This window comes from Cololabis saira, chromosome 8 (assembly GCF_033807715.1).
Source record: "Cololabis saira isolate AMF1-May2022 chromosome 8, fColSai1.1, whole genome shotgun sequence".
Taxonomy (NCBI): Eukaryota; Metazoa; Chordata; class Actinopteri; order Beloniformes; family Belonidae; genus Cololabis; species Cololabis saira.
Genome location: NC_084594.1, coordinates 30,937,829 through 30,958,496, shown reverse-complemented (window position 1 = coordinate 30,958,496; position 20,668 = coordinate 30,937,829). Strand labels below are relative to the sequence as shown.

At 39.3% G+C, this 20,668-nt stretch overlaps 1 protein-coding gene across 1 annotated transcript; it reads right to left on the bottom strand.

Moving 5' to 3' along the window:
* Positions 1-7,275: 7,275 nt before the first annotated feature.
* LOC133448834 (intermediate filament protein ON3-like) lies at positions 7,276-11,447 on the bottom strand. Its single transcript, XM_061727735.1, has 9 exons — positions 10,944-11,447; positions 9,421-9,629; positions 9,254-9,314; positions 9,056-9,151; positions 8,766-8,930; positions 8,521-8,646; positions 8,207-8,427; positions 8,065-8,123; positions 7,276-7,976 (listed from the first exon to the last, which is right to left on the bottom strand). The coding sequence occupies exons 1-9, from the start codon at positions 11,274-11,276 to the stop codon at positions 7,852-7,854; spliced, it is 1,395 nt and encodes a 464-aa protein (XP_061583719.1). The 5' UTR covers positions 11,277-11,447; the 3' UTR covers positions 7,276-7,851.
* Between the last annotated feature and the right edge of the window lie 9,221 nt (positions 11,448-20,668).

Genomic DNA, 20,668 nt, shown 5'->3' with positions numbered 1-20,668 from the left:
AACACACCAGACCGACAGATGAGTCAGAGAATAAACTTGAATCTCTCACATTGTCCCTTTGGAGGTCGTTGAGCCTTTTGTGATGTCTCCTCCCATGGTGCCATTTTAAGGGGGAAAAAATATGTAGAAGTGACAAAAGCACACAATTGTTTAATTCCAAAAATCCTTATTTCACAAACATGGATTAGGAGCTGCAAGTCAAAGATGTCTTAAATGGTGTACAGTGTGTGAGTGTGCGCACTAAACAGCTGTTTCTGTGGCCTGCACTTCAGTAAAATCTCTCATATAAACCCTTCAATCACTTGCTGACAACCAATAAATCGATGTAGCAACTGCTCATATTAGAGTGTATACGTGGTTGTAATTGTCCCTTTCAGGCACCAACATGCAAGCTGTTTTAGGCAAATTCAGTCTTTGTTTTTCTTTTTTTAATCCTTCCATATGACTGTGTATCCTCAGTATATACTGAGGATCAGTCTCTCCGTTAATGAATAAAGCTTGTAGTCTTGTAGTCTTGTAGGCTGCCATTTCAGCCACCTGAACACTAAACAGTAGGATAACTATTAATGAAATACATTAAAAAAAAGGAAATACAATTTGTTTAATTGTCAAGACATATTTGAAAAAACATCGTCTGGTCACTTTTGGTACATAAAATGTCAGATGAACGATAGATGACTCAATACATTGTGACAGGATTTATGAACAAAAATGAACCACAGTGTAGAAGCAGCATGTGAGAAACTAAGAACACCTTGCAGAAGTACATTTTTGTGTAAGTATTTTCAGTATATTTTTATTTGCAGTATGTATTTTCATTTTATTTACATCACTCTTGAGACCCCACTACAGCTTATGACGTAGCTGGAAGCCTGGTCTTTAATTAGATCATTCCAACAACTCGTTTTTCTTTTTCAGACCTTCTCCAGTAGTTTTACTAGCATGCCTGGGATCATTGTCCTGGTGCACGACCCAGTTTTGGCCAAGCTTCAGGAGTTTGTGATAGATTCAGCGGCTGTAAGTCGCCAAGGTCCTGTGGCTGTAAAACAAGAGCCTGTCATCTCCTCTCCACCACTGCACCAACAGTCCCCAGAGTTGCTGGTTCTGATATGTGTTGTATTATGTTTTGTTTTTTTTTTTCTTTTTTGGACTTGGGGGTCCATTTCAGATTTAATTTACACTTTGATCACTGGCCCATCTTTTTGGGAAAGGTTGTTAATGAGCATTAACACTGTCATGGTATAGATTTTTTTTTCATTTTAGGTAAACCAAGATTAGAAAAGGTCTTCTAACATAACATTTTTAGAAAGCAAAACAAATTATTCTATTGATAGTGAAAGAATGGCACGAAGAAATTTGAACATTAAGCCATGTGGCATGTAGCGGTGAACCTACGCAATGAGTGTTATCTTTAGGAGAAACATCAACGCAACTGCTTTTTTCCCCAAAGAAAACAAAGTCCTGTTTTCTGGTGGACCTGGCATCAGCAGACTAAGCAGAAACATATTAGAGACCCACCCTTCAAATAGCTTCAAATTGACAGCACGGTCAATTCTTTGGAGAAAATCCAATTCCAAATCTCATTAAGATGCAGCCTTTTACGTCTCTGTTTTAACCAGCAGATGAAGAAGCCTCAGTAAGACGTCTTCTCAGGTTTCCTCTCTCCTCAGCTGAACTGTTCTCAGATCCATTGCCTGTCCAACTCCATCAACAAGCAAGCAGCCAGACATTGTGAGGTTAAACAGTGTTACTAATGGAGGCTGATCTGCCTGAAGACACAGACAATTACAGGTGCAAGAAGGCATCATGAAGTATATAGGATTACATAATCAGGAATAATTCAAATCAGGTATAACAGACTATATTAGACTATAACAATACGCTGCTTTTACTGCTGAGCGTTTGCTTATTTTCTTTTTTGTTTAATCTGACAGAGATGACAATAAATTCAACTTTTTTTGGATTTTACAATAATTGTACAAACATTGTGCAGGTAGTCACTCCAATGAGACTTTTTATCTTTTTATCTTAGGACTTTTTATCCTTTTTATCCTGCATGTACAGTCAGTCATATGTGTTTATGTCAAAATTCTTAGTATTAGGTAAATTCAACCTCAGGAACAAAGAATACCAAAAAAAGCATATAACTTTAAGACAGGACAATTATTTAGCATAAATCAGGCCAAAAAGAAAAGAAAATCATATAGGCAATACCAACCAATGCTATCATCAGTTACTAGTGAGTATTACTTGTCTATTATTACTGCCTACATACAGCCCACTCAGTCATTTTCACCCTGTTTAGCGGTCATAGATTATTTTAACGCCCTGCTCTTTGGTCTTCCCAAAAAGAACATGTATAGCCTACAATTACTACAGAACTCAGCCGCACGCGTGCTGACGAGGACCAGTGTCTTAATGGTCTTGGGCCTTCTTATTTGTCTGCACTACTTTTACCCTATCAACCCTCGCGGACCCTGAGGTCCTCCGGTGCCTTTTAACGATACCAAAAGTTAGAACCAGGACACACGGGGAGGCGGCATTCAGTAATTATGGTCTCCGATTGTGGAACAGCCTCCCGGAGAATCTCAGGGCCGCAGAGACTCTTGATGTTTTTAAAAAGAGGCTCAAGACCCATCTCTTTAATCAGGCTTTTAACTGACTCATTTAACTCTTTTAAATTTTTTATGCTCACCCCTATTTTTATTGGATCTTACTACTCTGTTTTATATTAATCTTTAGTTTATCCTGTTTTATCATATTTTATTTTCATTGTCTTATCCCAATGTTTTATCTAAATGTTTTAGTTGTTATTTATGGTCTATTTTATACATTCTACTGTCTCATTCTTTTCGTTTTTAATGTCTTGCTTTCTAGACATACTTTTAGGATTTTACGTTATGTTATACTTTTTAAACTCCTTTAGTGTATTTTATCCTGCTTTCTTGTAGCTTTTATCTCCAGTGTTTCCTCATGGGGAGCCTCCATGCTGGGAGTGACTCTGGCCTGCAGGGGTGTCGTCCTGGGGGTGGTTCTGGCCAGGATGGTTGTGGAGCTCTGCACCACGGTTTCAGTCTCTCTCTCTCTCTCTGTACTTCAGTTGAGTACAGGTCTGTGTATCTAACCTCTCCAGTCACTGCCTCAGAAAATAAGAATTTTGTCCACAAATTTTAAATTATTGCTTAACTCTATCATTTCCCAGCGGTTTGCAGTCTGACTCCGCCTCCAAGCACCATCATTCAAATCAAGTGTCTCGTCATAGAGGAGAGGCACAGATAAGAGAAGTGCTGTTGGAGGACACGTCAGCAAACACACTGGATTATTTAATGCACGCTCGGTTGTGAGTGCCAATCTTTCAAAGGGGAAGTGTATGTCTGCAGGCCATAAAATAAAGCAGAAAGGGCAAGCTGCTTGATTCAGCTGTCAGTTTTTATGATGTCCACTAAATTAAGGTGTTTTCATGGTCCGAGCTTGTTTCTTTCACTCATTTTAAACTTTGTGTCTGATATTTTGGGGGATTTATTTAACGGTATACTGTATCCTGTTTAAGGGAAGTTGATTTCTTTTTTTTACCTTGAAACCAGTTTATTATCTTTACCTTAGTTAACTTGTTTAACTAAAACTTGTCAGTTTAGTTGGTGGAGTGTTCTCCTCTGTGACTGGCTTTCGTTGTAGCGGCCCCATGCATCATGGAATACAGTCTGGAAGATAAGCTGTCAGTTGCATAACGGACATTTCTCCAGAAGTAGTACACCATCTGGGTATATTTTGCATACAACAAATTGTGTAATTGTTTCATATCATATGTACTATATTTTGGCAAAATCAGTAGGCTGATGTGCTCATAATGTTGTATAAAGTTTTAAAAACAGCCCTTATGTTTAGTTTTACTAGCCATTTCAATTTTAAACACAAACTTGGAAATACATCAATAGACTATGTTAAATTTGAGTGCATAACTGGGATCCTCTTGAGTATTTTACCGACACAAAAAGAAATCATGATCGTGCACTAGTGTACAGCTGCATGGTGCACCCCAATGGACTAAGTGTTTTCTGGGTAAAGGTTTTATAGAAGTGCATGAAGGTTGATGTACTATTTCTGACAGGAATGCTAACAAAGTATGTCAAAACTAAGCACTTATTCATAAAAAATGTGGGAATAAAAATTCAGTTTAATAAAACTTTGAGCTTATAGGATGAATGTTTAAAATTCCAAAAGATGCAGCAACCAATTTCATCGAATTGCCTTTTTGCTGAGGCGAAAGCTGCATAAACACAAGCGACACTGCAGTAAATCTATTTCTATTTAAGAGCTGGAGTGTTTGAACACCTGTCAGGAACTACAACATAGCTGGAGGGCACAGTGCGGTACCTTTTAAAGCCAAACTGCCTGCTTGTCAGTGGCTAGGGCATCCATCCATCCATCCATTAATTCGCAGGGAGGCCCAGACCTCCCCCTCCCTGTCCCCCTCCTCTAGCTCTTGCAGAAGGAATACAAAGGTAAGTCTATTAAATATGTCCAGGCACAGTGCTTTACATGTTGTCTTGTTGTTATACCTCAAACAGAGGTGAGTTTCCACATTTTGACTGTGCTTCTAATCCTGAAAAAGTGATCACGTTTTTTACAGAATAAACCTGTGAACATTTATTTGTTTGTTTATTTGTTTATTAGGATCCCCATTAGCTACTACCTAAGTAGCAGCTATTCTTCCTGGGGTCCATACACATAAAAAGAAAATACAATACATAATATACAATATACAATACACGATATACAAAGGTTTTAGTTTCAGTATAGAAAATGAAATACATGATTGCAATTTATTCTATAAAAAATGATTATAAATAATTAATGTAATGCATTCTACAGTATTAAATTACAAAGAACACATGATCATAATCCACTTTACAAAATCAAATACAACAAAACAAAAATAACACTCCAGTCATGTAGTAAATGACAAGTGTTTCTTTATAGCATATTTAAATTACAATTTACTTTGTACTATATTAATGTATGACATATATGACAAAGAAACAAAGTCGACCTAGCTGCTTAAACTCACTGCACATGCACAATTTCCATCCGTGGCTGCTGACATTCACCAGTATTGACTGAGGTGTCGGGGTTTGTGGAAGGTGTAATGTTTATTGATTGAGTTGCTCAGCTTAGAGGAAGGGTAAGGTCAATCTTTCAGTCACTCGTGAGGATTGCATCCAGAGCTGTGGTGGAGCAGAGGTTAAATTGTGCAGGGGCTCTCTGAGGTTCAGCTACAGAACATATGCTTTAGTTTGCTTATCTTAAACCGTATATACTTCAATACTTTTTCAGGCTTAGTATCTCTGTAAATCAAATTTAGTAACAAAACTGATACAAAGATTTCACTAAATGGGAAGGATGAAGTTTTATATATATATATATATATATATATACTGTATATATATATATATATATATATATATATATATATATATATATATATATATATATATATATATATATATATATATGTATATGTATATGTATATATATTAAGTGGTTAAAGAGTTTGTTCAGGTTATTTGCTCTGCCCAGACTTCCATCTAACTGATCCTCCCCTCACTTGAAGCCCGTGATCTTTTCCATCCCATACCACACGACTCAGGGTTGAAAACATACAACATATACTGTAGCTTGTCCAGTTCCTACGGACAGATTTCTGTGGAGCTCTCCAGTCCTCCAGGGTTATCTACAATCTCTTTAATGCCTCTCTGATTAATGCCGTCCTTACCCGGTCTGTGACTTTTGTCTGGCGACTCTCCCTCTTGGTTTGTTGTGGTGTAATTTTCTTCCAATTTGTGTGATAAACGATTTAATGTTACTCTAAGTATGGGACGGCATACTTTACCAGTTTGGACTAGTTAAAAAGAAATGTGAACGATATCATTGGAGGACAACGTCAAGACAATAAGACCTCTTATCTTCAAAGATAATCGGCTTCAATACTCAATAATCAACAGTGCTTTTCCATTCCCTGTTTCACTAGGATGTTCATCATTTCACATTTAATTTTACTCATCTATAGATATATTTAGTATAAACTGTCCATTTTGCTGGTAATCACACAGCTGTATAACCCGAAACATTTGTTTTATTGCAGAAAAGCCATTTGAACAAACTACACCTGTGAATAGTCTACAATATAAGTGGAGGATTTATAACGACAGACGAGACACTGCCTTCTGTCTGCCTCAGGGAACGACATCATTTCTAATTGTTTGAGTGGTGATGTAATGACTTCAGTAGTAGTGTGAACAGCTTCAAGTATTTGACATATATCTGGCATGGTTGTTATGAGCCAGTCTTACTTTAACTCCTCTGGGTCTAAATTTGACCTTAAGAACCCTGCCAGCGCTCTAGGCCCTTGGTAAAGTTCAACAAAGGAGCTTACCTGTTAACCTGCCAATACAGATTTAGAGTGCAGGATACACATTTAAAAATGCACCATTGAATATCCCCGAAAGAGTATTCACCTACAACTGCAAGTATGTTAGCACAGCGTTAAGTTTTACATTGTGAGCGGAGGGTAAATAGGAACTTACGTGTGCAGTATTTTTAATCTGCAGTACTACAGACCGGCACGTCACATATCAGTCTAAAAGCCTGTCATACCTAACCTGCCCAGTGGGTGTCCTCTTCTCCCTTTTCATTTTAAACTTAATTTGAATGCCGGTTTTGTCAGTTAATTCTTGGAAAGCTGCTTTCAGGTTGCAGAACCAACAACCTCTTTGACCTCCTGATTATGTCTCTCTGGTGCTTGTCTTACATTGCTTTTGTTCTCTATTGTGTACAGTAAGCTGCATTTGAGTTCACCTAGATCAGCGATGACTGTTGAAGTGGTTTTAAATAGATTAAGCTGTAGTGAAAACACTAAAGTCCCTACAGTGATCCTATAAAAGCCACATGTGCCGCTTGTTATTTTAGCAACCAAAACAGTAGTTGATAGAGTAATCTATTGCTTTTTTCCCAGTCTTTCAGTGATGAGTGAGTGGCATCACATAGACGTTTGATGACTCTTGACTATATTTTTAAAATACGTGCTCATACAGTGAATGTGTCAGGGTTACTGTGAAAGGAAGCAGTAACTATTGTGGCACAGTAGTGCCTCCATGTGGAATCTCAGAAGATAATTGGCTTCTTGTTTTACTGAAAAACAAGACTGATCTTAAAGTAGCTGTTCTTTTTTTTCTTCTTTCATTTACCACAAATGTAATGAAAAACACATGCACATCATTTTATTTCCTCAGATTTATTTCTCATAATTTCACAATTTCTCATTCCTGCAACATTCATCGCTCGTGTTGCTGAGAAGACTTTTATAAAATAAATCTGGTTTCGGCGTAGTTTCAGCATGAAGGAAATGGGAGGCAAAACTAAACAGGAAACAGTGGACAACATAGTACAAAAAAAAAAGAGCAAGCGAGTAACCAAATGGCTCCAAGTTCTTCTGTAAACAAATATCTCAGTTTTATACTTCTCCAATGGTTACATTTGGTTAGTGGCTTGTTCTTCTTCGTTAGTTTTAACACTCCACATAAACCTTTTCTTTTTTTTTTTACTTTTTACTTTTTATTTGAATGTCAGTGCACACAGAAAAAAATATGCCATGCTAACTGACACGAACCTTCAGAAAATGTGTTGGCTAGAACAGAGGATGTGTTTGCTAGTTTCAGATATCACTCATTTCTGGGATGCTCAGCTCTCTCTGAACGTGTTTGACAGTGTTGCATAGCACCATAAAAGGGGGCAGATTTAGACTCAATTCAATAAAAGGAAAGAGGGACAGCTTTCCTTTTTTTTTTACAACTTTTAATAGTATCTCTTGGCATTGGTTGATGTGACTGTGGATTTGGTGATGGTGCTGCCACTCATACCGCCGTAACCACCAGACATGCTGCCTCCGTAGCCGTAACCACCGCTGGAGCTGGACATGCCTGGTACAGAAAAAGTTGTCATTTAACTTCTTGCATGGTTTCCTGGTTCATGTGCCATGGATGATGACATTTTTAGAAAATTACTTACCACCACCAGAGCTGCTCTGCTGCACATGGATGGTGGCATTGGATCCTCCACTGATAAGTCTGTAAAATAATAGAGTGAATAATTAATTTAGAAATTAAACTCATACTGCAGCAACTTAGCTCAATATTCAAGCTCATTCTACCTGGATTCCTCTCCCTCCAGCAGTTTTCTGTAGGTGGCAATCTCAATGTCCAGGGCGAGCTTCACGTTCATCAGCTCCTGGTACTCCCGGACCTGGCGGGCCATGTCCTGCTTGGCTCTCTGCAGAGCGGCCTCCAGGTCCTTGATGCGACGCTTGGCGTCTGTCACTGCCAACTCACCACGCTCCTCAGCCTCTGCGATCTGAGCCTCAAGGTTGGCTTTCTGTGAAAAATGATGTCACAAAATAATGTATTAACTTCCTATGTTCTTGAACAATAAAGTCTCTTGCAGGAGATTTTTTTTTTATATTCATACCTGTCCCTTGACGGATTCAATTTCGTTCTGAAGACGGGCGATCATGCGGTTCAGCTCAGCAATCTCAGTCTTTGTTGAGCGCAGGTCCTCACCATACTGTCCGGCAGAGCTCTGCATCTCCTCATACTGTTGTAAAAAAACAAAAATAGACATATTTTAGATAGATAGGAAATTGACAGAGGCTTTAATACTCACTTATGCACACAATGATATGGGGTAAAAGCGATGGCTTTAGTTGTACCCACCTTCTGTTTGTACCAAGTCTCAGCTTCTGCCTTGCTGCGGTTGGCAATGTCCTCATACTGAGCACGCACTTCAGCCACAATAGAGTCCATGTCCAGGTTACGGCTGTTGTCCATCTCGACCACGACAGAGGTGTCCTTGATCTGGCTCTGCAGCTCAAGAAGCTCCTGAAAACCACATGTCAAAAGGTTAAGTTCATCCTCATCTGTTCTTTTTTTTTGGTAATATTATGTTAGTATTGATGGTATATTGAAGAAAAAAGTAGATTAAATTAGTAAGAAATTGTGCTTACAGCTTCATAGATGGCCCTGAGGAAGTTGATCTCATCTTGAAGTGCATCAACTTTAGCCTCCAGCTCAATCTTGTTCATGAAGGCAGCATCGACATCCTGGAAATGAGGATCACGTGGAAACAGGAAATGTTACAATTTACAATATTCAACTCTAAAGACGTAAAAAAGGTTAAAGAGAGAATATTAATCTTCTCTTACCTTCTTCAAGAGCACAAACTCGTTCTCAGCAGCTGCACGTTTGTTGATTTCCTCCTCATACCTGATGGCACACACGACAACGCATGAGCACAGCTTCATTTCGTACATCAGCTCATGAGAAGAGGTACATTTGCTTGTGTGATAAATATCAATTGTGTTTCACTGACTTCCTCTTGAAGTCCTCAACCAAGCCCTGCATGTTCGTCAGCTCTCCCTCCAGCTTGAACTTCTCATTGCCAAGCCCATCAAGCTGTCTGCGCAGGTTGGCAATGTAGGCCTCAAACATGCTGTCGATGTTGGAGCGGGTGGTGGTCTGGTCCTGCAGGAGACTCCATTTGGTCTCCAGCATCTTGTTCTGCTGCTCCAGGAAGCGGACCTGCAGACAGAGAAAGGACCATCCTCAGGTATTGTTCTAAAACAATTAATTTGGTTTATACGCTCTCAGTTTGTCTACTGCTGAAAGTTTTTCAAGTGGGGGAGGGAAAACTGTGTCACTTCTACTGTAGTATCAGGTTTTAAGAAGCCTCGCCTTAATTGCATGACTGAATGCAAGATAAACTATTGTAATATGCCACACCCATGACACAGCAATGGTAATTCATGGAGGCTTTTCATTGAATGCATACTGTTTCGAGCAATTGTAAATGATAAAGTCCATTCAAATTTAAATGAATATCTATATTATTATAATCATCATCTTATTTATTTATAAAGTCGATGCCAAGTACTGGATCCAGATGTCACCACCAAGTAACAGTGGCCATGATAGTTTCAGCTATGGCGTCTCATGTTATGCTGTGAGTCATGGCCGGTGCTCCGCTGTGCCATGAAAGGAGCCACAGAATTTCTGTAGCCATAAAAAAGAAAAAAAAACCTAGGTGTGGCTTGTAAACCGCAATAGACAAAGCTTTGCAGTTCCATGATATGAGTACTTTCCATGGTGCTTATACAAATTTAGAGAGTTTGGGAGATGTTCAAAACCATGAGAAATGTTGCATCAATGCTGACTGTCTGCTTTTAACATTAAGAAATAAAAAAGTGGAAGCTGATTCACAGAATTTTACTTAGCAGTCACGTTGCCCTTAACAACCAGGTGATAGGTGCAATGTGCAGCCTTTGGACTGGGTGTAGCACAGATATATGCTTACTTTACCTGGCTACCAGTTTAGTTAGTGGACAGCAAGCCTCCCCCACAAGAAGCCCAACATCGTTTAAGGTAGATTTTGGATGGAGTCTGCAATCTTCAGTCATTTTTTTTTTTTTTTTCAAATATTTTATCACGATTTTTTTCCCATTTTGATCACCGAGTGGTCCTACCTGTCAGTCCCGGGCATTACTCACCCTCTACCAACCCCGGGAGGGCCCTAAACTGAGCTCAAGTGTCCTCCTTCAGTTAAATTTGTCTCGGGGGAAGACTTGACTTGTGATTTTTAGAAGTGCCTCTAGACGCGGGGACTGTCGCTTGTCTGTGAATGCACCATTGAGATCTGTTTGATAATATTTGTTGCTCGGCAGTTTCGTCAATAATCTACATGCAAGCCACTGACCTTGTCTCGTACTTTTACTTTCTAATTGTTTATTTACAGTTAAAGATGATAGTTACAATAATTCACTAACTGCTTGCAGATGAAAAAAAGTAGTTTAAGTTGGATGAGATAATGAGACCAATGGTAATTTCACAGGAACTTACCTTGTCGATGAAAGAGGCGAAGCGGTTGTTGAGGGTCTTGATCTGCTCCTTCTCATGAGTGCGGACAGTCTGGATGTTGGGGTCAATCTCCAGGTTCAGAGGGGCCAGCAGGCTCTGGTTGAACTGGACAGCTGTGATCGGTGGTGGGACGCAAGAACCCATTACTCCAAAAGAACCGTACGCGCTTGAGCCACCTGAAGCCTGACTAAAACCAGCACTTCTGTTCATGCCTCCAGAGCCATAAGAGTAGCTGGTTCTGCTGACTGCGCTGACCGGTACAGCGTAGGACCTTCTGACGGTTCCAGAGCTCGTGGTTGACATTGCTCTCCTCATCTTTGCAGTTGTTGAAGTTCCGGTGTCTGGTGGCTGAGTAGAAGAGAGCAAGAGTTGTGCAGGCTTAAAACGGAGAGCCAAGTGCCTCTGAGTATCTGATTGCTGAGTCCGCCTGCTTTTATTACTGATCCCAGGGGGGAGGACCTTCTGCCACCTCAACCTGTCGACTCACTTTTGCTGTCAGCCTCCTCCCCAGCTCACACACAACTGACAGGAGTGGCCGGTCCTGTTAAACAGGTAGGGAGGGACTGCCAAGAGATAAGGCGTGACACGCCCAACCTTCGGACAGGCTCCAAGGAGAAATGAGAACGTACAATCATGTATGCACAACAGCCTTATTGAGTGGGTTGAAATCTATGTGTACCAGTTTTACATAATCTTATGCATTCAGTGGAATGAGAGATACATTAGGTTTACATTAAAAACAGGAAATCGCAATGTACATCAACTTATTCAACATCAATATATATATATGTATATATATATATTTATGTATATAAAACACATTTAAGTTAAACACATTATTCCTTGCAGCTTGAGTTTCTTTGTTTTTTTTTGTGTCACACAGAAAAAACCACCACGATGAAACTAAAATGAACTAAACTATTAAACCACAATGAATTTGCACATATTTCTAACTTGTATACACTATTATTACAAATAAGGTAGCGTAAGAGTTGGCAGTGATGCCTGTATTATCACTGCCAAAAGCTAATTGTGGACTAATTCAAACACAGACTACACCGCAAGCATTAAGTATCATTAAAGGTCATGCTGCCAAACGCCTTAGGCACAGTTATCTCATCCAAAGCTTAGTAACAGTGCTCCTGAAAGAAAAATACCTCACAAAATTCTATGCTTCAGGTGTATTTCTTTTTTTAGCCCACTTTTTAAGTGACATGTGCATTGAGGATTTTGTGTTTGTTTGTTTTTCTTGGTTTTTTTTTAGCTGCAACGACTCCTTCCATTCTCAGAAGGAGTCGTTCTCCTTTGGCACTTTCTTCAGAATTGAGGCCTGCATTCTTCCCCAACCTTTCACATGCACTTGCCTTCAATTGCTACCGAGGTGTGGAACTTTCCTTCAAAGCTATGATCGCTGCTGTCAAACAGCTATTTGGAGACAGTTTATATTGTTTTCCTCCCTGTTAAGTTTAAACATGTATCCTTATTTGATTACTGCTTTTACTATGACTATCAGTAGATTTCAGCATACAGTATATCCATCCATCCATCCATTTTCTATACCCGCTAAAGGCATGTGACACCCATAAATCTAAACAACAATGGTGGAAATTGGGTGGGGCATCAGAATCTAGTCTAAACCGCAGATTTAGATCGGATAAGATAAGATAAGCAGAAAAAAAGAAATGCTTGATTTAATTGCGAGAATCAATTCTCAAATAAATGGAAAAAAAGAAATATAAGAATATCAATATAAATAAAAATAGTGCGTATTAAATCTAGTATAATCTAAGAAATAAAGCATGATATAATCAGAGTAATCTGGAACACTTATACATGCTCAACCTCATCCAGCTCACCGAAGTCCCTGTTACCAGATCCAAATGGCAATCTTCATGATTTTTGCAAAAGTTAATAAATCCTGACAAATAATTCAAAATGCATGTAACAAATGCATGTTAGCAGATGGAGTGCAGCTCATAACCCCATGCAATGCTGCACCCACCTGTTGGTGTGTTGCGATTGTTTCTTACACTGGACTGGAGGATCAAAACAAGTGTTCGTCCTTTTTTATACGCACTTCAGCTCTCCATCATAAATTTGCTGGCTGCGACCAATACATGCACCAAAGCATTTGCTTATAATCATATGCAAAAATTCACACACAGAAAGAAAAGATCTTAAGTCTTGGTCAGAACCTTCAAATTATTAATAAAGGGTTAATAGAGCAACCGTTTCCGACTTACTTAGTTCATCCGAGGATGAAAGCAAGTCATTTTCTTTACTGTCCTTTATTTGTTGATTTAATGTGAGTTGTGTGCATACTTTTGGCTCATGTGGGACATTTTCTCAAGGAAACAAGCTTTTAAAAGGAAAGAAGTTGCTGGCAGTAGTTCTGAGCTACTCCAGACTTGGCCCTCCTGCTGCTTCTCCACCCAGTTCTGAAGTGCTTCCTCATACCTGCCTTGCATACTTTTTTGAGTATCAAATCATACTAGGATATTGGTGTGTGTGTGTGTGTGTGTGTGTGTGTGTGCGTGCGTGTGCGTGTGCGTGTGTGTGTGTGTGATACACATTGGGAACGTTTCTTTTTGTTTAAGTTTGACAGCTGGAGCAAGTCCTATATTGCATGTCATAGCTAAATGTTGGCACCAAAACTTTAATAGGTTATAAATATGTTAAATGATGTATTTTTATGAGGGTATTTTTGTATCTCAAACTAATCTGAACTTCATAATGAAACACCCTTTGTGGACTTTCCTTTTGTGCTTGTGCAGTATGTGTAAACTGGGTGTGGACACTTTACAATGTCCAAGGTGTGGTTTGGGTGGTGATCCTTCTTTACACTCAACATTTTGAATGAGTAGGCATGTACAAAACTTAAAATGCAAATGAAGACTGATTCATACAGAAATACTACGCTAATAAATCAGTCTGTTTGAGGGGAGATGGAGGGATGGCCTCTCATACTTACTCCATGACTAACACTGTGTAAATGACCTTTCAGGCAACACATCCAAATATCTACAGTATTTGTTCCCCTGTGTTTAAGCAGAGAAACAAAGGTGGTTTATGTGATATAAATCGATCTACATTTAGTTGAATGTTTCTGCAGCTCTGAATCATGTTTATGTGTTGCAGATAAAGGGGCTTGGAGTTTTGAAATATTATATGAAATCATATGACAATAAATTGAAGGTTTAACGAAATGAAGGTTTAACAAACACACTTGTGTATGTAGTCCTTTTACTATCTGGGGCTGGTCAATTACTCATCCCTGCACAAGTTTTTTTTATTTTTTTCCATTAGTTATTTTTTCATGGTTGGTTGTATCTTGTCATGCAAAAGCAACTGAAAAAACAATAAATTCCATCTGCCAGTAGTTGATGGATTCCTGAGTTCCGTTTTCATCACATTTGAGCTCTAAGTCCTGTTATAAAGTTTTTCCTTTGGCTGTAGAAACTCGTTGAACAGCTTGGACCTCCCATGTCTCAGGTTGATCCATGTTGTTTTTGTCTTCTTTTTTATGAATGCAATTGTTTACTTAACTCACTTAATATCGGATATCCTGTTTAGTTAACTGTACGTTATAAAAGTTACAACATTTTTTTTTTTTTGTTGTTTTAGAAACGATTGCGCTGCTGCTTTATTAATTTAGTTCTACAAGACTAAAACAGTCTGATACAGTCATGTGTTCCAGTGCAGGGGAACGTATCACTGTCATGTCATGTGTTACCGAGGTGAAATGTACATGCGCAAACATAAAACCACATACATCAATGTCCCCTTGAAAAAACAGCCACATTCCAAAACTGTTGAGGACGTTGACAGAGTTCTGGTGCTCACTCTTTAATATTTGTTTAGTGTTCACACTTTATGTAGCATTTTTAATTTTTGTACTTTTTACTCATGTAATGCTTAATTTGTTGACTTTATGTTTGCATTGCACTTTTTGTTTCGCTTTTTAATTGGGGTTGATCCACCAAACCACATTATTATCCATCCATCCATTACCTGTAACTGCTTATTCCAATTCAGGGTCACGTGGATCTCCTGCAACTGTTTCCAGCTCTCTTTGGGTAAAAGGGTAACACATGATTACGGTTTGGAAAATATTATATTTTTAAGTTACCTTTATAAGTTAACATTGCTGGTTTTCAACCGCATTAACGTACCCTTTGCACATCCTCTTGCACTGGTAATCCAGGTAGATTCAAATCAGTCACTGGGTGAGGCACATTTTTAGAACCAGCATTATGGAAATCTAATAGTCATGGACTTGTTTGGATAGTCATCACTGTTGTAGTTATCTGATTATTTCCTGAGATTCTGAACCAGTCCTATTGATTGTTGGATGTACTTTCTTTATAAAAATGTTTAGTGGATCTATTGGCCTTTATTCAAGGTGTTGACAGAGAGAATGGGAACGACATGCAGCAAAGAGCCGCAGGCCGGGACTCGAACCTGCGTTCGCTGCAGGACTGAACCACTTAACCACTGTGCCACCCAGCAACCCTATGATATCCTTTCTGTAAGCAATACACAGACATGGAAAGAACTTGCACGTTTAAAATTGGTTTAGCGGTGCTTCAAAACTTGGGATGAAAAAAAGGGGCTTTTCTTTTCTCCTCTTTTTTTGGCTCGTGGGTGAAAACTCTGTAGGTTTGTACTTTTGTTTAAATTTGTACTATGTTTACTGTTTTTTAATTTCCACAAACAAGCAGCCTCCGATATGCACAACCACACTATTCATTTACAACAGGAATAACAAGGCACCCAAAGAACAAAAAGAATTCAAGACTTCATGAACACACCCCTTCATGTTTGCTTTGGCATGCTGTGAGTTTGTGGGTGTGCTCATGATGGAGGGATGCCGCATGAGGTTTGTAATCTAAGCCTCATAATTTCATCACCTGTAAAAAGTACACACCCTTAGAACAGAACAGCTTCAAGTCAAGCAAGGAAGAGTCTGCGGGAGGCCAGTGGAAGGGAATGTGGTTAGCTTGCAATGATGAATGTGTAAAAGTTTGTTAACACAACAATGAGTCTCTGATGAAACTCCACCTGAGGTTAATATGCTCACCTGCATTGCAGAGAGGCTTCATACAATCTTCTCTCATTGTCATAAATGTGAAATTTCGTTGACATGTGGACACATTAGCAAAAATGAAACTGTTGTAAAACCTTCATAAAAAGATACCAGTGGACTTTAATACCTCGCTCACAGTCCACACTCTCTCTCGCTCAAGCAAGCCCAGCTGTCCTTATTGGATCATTGAATTCAATTCATCGTAGACAAGCCCAACCTAAGCCATATACATTCCCAGCCTAACACTTCCCGTAACCTAGCGTTATACGTTTTTTTCATAAGGTGAGCTTGGGGGCTAGTATGGACTACAGTTTATACCGAACAATTTTTCAAAAAAGGTGCCCCACTTTGAAGCGTACTGGGTATCACTGTATGTTTCAGGAGGCGTGGGAAAGCTGGAGCATACTACTGTCTGACTGGTGACTCACTCTTTGTCACGCAGGCTAGGTCATGCGGGATGTCTAGCCAAATACAAACCTAGCAACGGGATTGTTTGCTTGTGTGAGGTGAGAGTATCTGAAGACACCTGCTTTAGAATGATGCCTCATACGTTGCATCAGTTTTGTGACGGTTTTAACAGTTGTGCTACACTGATATCATTCATTTTAGCAGCAGTGACGGAGATGAATAAATGTCTCAGTATGTGTGTGTGTGTGTGTGTTTTTCTTACCTCATTGTTTTTTTGGTTTTTGTTTTTTAAATTTCCTAATTGTCCCAGTAGGAGCGTTAAAAAGGCAACTGTTGTTATAGTTGAGGGTTCAGGGTTATAGTCTGTCCATAGTAGATGGAGATCTGTATGTCTTTATACAGACAGATGAATAAGATTGTGTTTGTCAAACATATTCAAGTTTAAAAATAAGAATACAAAAATGTTGATCTTGTGCATTTTCTATACGTTACCAATGTCTGCCAGGTGAGTCTTGGTTTTGTCAAGTAGCCTGCTTTGTTCTGACTTGATACAAGAAAAACCAACATCAAGCCCATCAACCCATTTATGTTAATTACCAAAGGCCGGCATGAAGAGGGGCAATAAATGCTGAACATGTTAACATTGCTACTAACATGCCAACATTAGTACTTAGCTCAGTGCATTGTCTTGTCAACACCAGAGCTGTTGATATTAAACATAACGTGTTTGAGGCAGGAGATTTTTGTGTATATTTCAGGTGTCCAAGTGTGAGCCATCATGGCAGAACATGTGTGTGTAATCACACCTTGATGGAGTCCTCTACCACATTTGTTAATTCTGAGTGAATTTCTCATGGGCAGAGGTTCAAAAGCAAACATAATCTTTATTTCAGAGAAGAGATGGCTGCTAACACTTCCAAACAAGCCAGACTTTTGCAGTCGTTTTGTACCTGTGAACTTAACATTTACTGATACTGGGGCCTGCGGATATCTGTTTTTCCTCTTCTTTGTAATTGATACTCCCAAACAGAGCTGTCAAGTAACGAAGTACAAATACTTTGTTACCATACTTAAGTAGAAATTTTGGTTATCTATACTTCACTGGAGTAATTATTTTTGAGACGACTTTTTACTTTTACTCCTTACATTTTCACGCAATTATCTGCACTTTTTACTCCTTACATTTTAAAAACAGCCTTGTTACTCTATTTCATTTCGGCTTTAAAAAAAAAACTATCCAGTTAAATTGCTCCATCCGGATAGAGTGAATTTGGTTGTGGTTGTTTCAGATGTTCTTGTCCAGTTTTGTTCTTACATCCGTTCCCTCAGATTCCTGCAACTAAACTTGGATGTACATTCCAATAAAGGTTAGGATAAATGATAACATGCCTCTGAAGTTTGACTTTTTGCACCATTACAATACTTATAGGCAACTAGTCATCATATCTTCTGCTCTCTGAAACACATGTTAATGCTCAATAGTACACATGTATGGTTCTTTAAAATATTTGCATTATACTAAGATACATTCATTTCCAATGGCTTTTGTCCTTAATGGCTTTTTTCCCCCTTACATTACGTTTACTTTTATACTTGAAGTAGTTTTGAAACCAGTCAGAGACCAAGTACGAGTCATGACCTTATCTCACCATACTACTCTGATACTGCTGTCATGTTACTTCAGTAGATTTTAATTCTATGTCTACATTCTCAAAAACAAACAACATCTTTCATATTTCCACAATACACCCTTAAAAAAACATGTTGTTTCACATAATTCTTCACGTTTGACTGGATAGAAGACATTACTGGTGTGGCCTCTAAGGATATGTCCTTTATTATATCTCCTTTGTACGTAACTGGGTTTAATTAAGGTAAAAAGGGAAGAAAATGCTGAATATGCTAAAATGTGGATATAGAGAGGAAATGATGATTCATGAGCATAGTATGTTGTTGTGGATGTGCTGCCTAGCAACCACCATCTTGTCTACACACTCACAATCTCCATTTGATGTCATGCATGCCGTGCTGGGAAGCCACCATCTGCATACAGTCCAGATGCAAAAAGGGAGGGCCAAATGGAAAAGTAGCTGAGGCATGCCACTTGGCACAAACCTGCTTAAATGTTGAGTGTCTGAACAAGTGAAGGGAAAGTGAACCTTGCAGTTGTCGGACGGCATAGCAGCCAATCATTAACTTGTGCTCCTGAATCTAACTCTGCCAACAGGATGCCAGAGGTTTGCTTCTTATCAGCACTCAATTGCTTTATCAAACTCAAGCTCTCAATTCAGATAATATCAAGAAAGTCAAACAAGTCACCCTGCAGTCAGCAGAAGGGAGTGCATCACTTCACAATATCACTTAGAAGTCAAACCTGGTAAAACTGCATCATCTCCAAATAAGGACATTATTTAAAATGTAAGTTATAACTTTGCGAGAATCAAGATCACAGTAACACATCATCATGTGACTGGAGCACAGAGATTAGTGTGTGATGATTTCTGGAATTAAAAGTTTAGTAAGTAATGCCTTCAGAAATGCAAAAATACTGGCTGTGACTGCAATATCTTGGCTGAAAGGGAATCTTTCAGCATGTTATCAAAGCACACTGTCAAGGTACTGCAAGACTTTCTACGGAACAAAAAAGGAAGTGAGAACTGACCAGGGCCTCACAGTGATGAGGTTAAATTGGTTGGGGTCTTTCTATTTGGTGTTTGCATGCTCTAAGTTGTCCATAGTGGTCAGTGAGCGTGAGCGTGGATGGTTGTTTCTGCTGTTGTTTCAAATTGTTCCTCCTCTATTATCCCCGACAGATGCCCTGCAGGAATTGGACTGTCAGTCATTGGAAAATGAAATACAACAGAACAGGTGAAGCGTGTGTCACTGTCATCTTTCAGCGTCGTTAGGCAACCAGAAACCAAAAATGAAATACTTAAAATGACTGAGAGAGGTGCAACGCCAAGGGTGTGAAAAACATACCGTCTCAGGCCGACCTTTTCGCCTTTATTTGGTCAAATCCCTTTCACAAACCCTTGTGTTCCTGTCATGGATCAATTTGTTAGGGGCCAATCTTTCTGAGTTTTTTTCTGTATTATGATCCTGTGCAGCCTGTTGAATTTGGGAAAGGTAACCCGTGTGCCATTAGCGCGACTCCCATAATCAATTAAGTATGTCACGTCCTGTGATTTAAATTTTTTATTTTTTTTGTCCAAGGATTTAAAAATGCTACTTTACTTAAGTGGGTTTTGGATATAGACTCCCCTCTAATCAATCCCCACTTTTTAGGCATACGTAAAGATATCAGGGTGATAAAAATCCTTCCTTAAAGTCAGAGTCTCGTGGAAGCTGGAGAGGAGGGGAGCAAGCTTGGTGGAAGGCACAAAAGGAATAAACACCTCTGAATTTGGGCACATCACCTTTACCAGCTTTATAGGTCTGGGTAAGGTACTCGCAAATATCCAGTGTAACAGTCTTTGTGAGGAAATATCTCATTCTTCTCTTTGCCACCTCCAAAACAGACAAACAGTTGTTGCGTCTCTCTCATGAAAGGTGCGCTCCTAAACCCGAATCGCGCAAACCCGAAGGGCGCTCACGATGAGATGAGGTCTCTCCTCCTCCTCCATTTGCACAAATTGATGAAACCAAAACAAACTAAGCAAACGTAATTCATTTGGTAGATAGAGTCCAGTTACTACAGAATAGCCTACAGTTCAGTTGAATGGCCTTACGTTACACTCCCCGAAAAAGTGTCGGGTCTGACACACAGAGCCGGATTAACGCAAAGGCAGACTAGGCACGTGCCTAGGGCCCGACAGGGGGGGGGCCCAGACAGAGGGCCAAAAAAAAAAAAAAAAAAAAAAAAAATTTTTTTTTTTTTTTTTTTTGTCTGCACACATATTAATGGTTGATAACATGTCGGTAAAAACCTAAGGCATATATATATATATGTGCATTATTACTATATTTAGTATACATACATATATATGCATACATACGCACAGGGCCGCCGCAAGGGATGTGCGAACCGTGCGACCGCACGGGGCCTGGCGCCCCAAGGGGCCTGGCGCCCCAAGGGGCCTGGCGCCCCAAGGGGCCTGGCGCCCCAAGGGGCCTCGCGCCCCAAGGGGCCTGGCGCTATGGGCCGTTTTTTTTTTTCCCCAATTTTTTTTTTTCGTTTTTTCCCTTATAAATATCAACAGTCACGTTCCATTAC

Coding starts and splice junctions, on each gene's coding strand:
- LOC133448834 (XM_061727735.1), bottom strand. CDS start 11,276: ATGAGGAGAGCAATGTCAACCACGAGCTCTGGAACCGTCAGAAGGTCC. Junction 9,315..9,420: donor GTTGAGGACTTCAAGAGGAA/GTCAGTGAAACA, acceptor GTGTGCCATCAG/GTATGAGGAGGAAATCAACA. Junction 9,152..9,253: donor AGTTTGTGCTCTTGAAGAAG/GTAAGAGAAGAT, acceptor CCTCATTTCCAG/GATGTCGATGCTGCCTTCAT.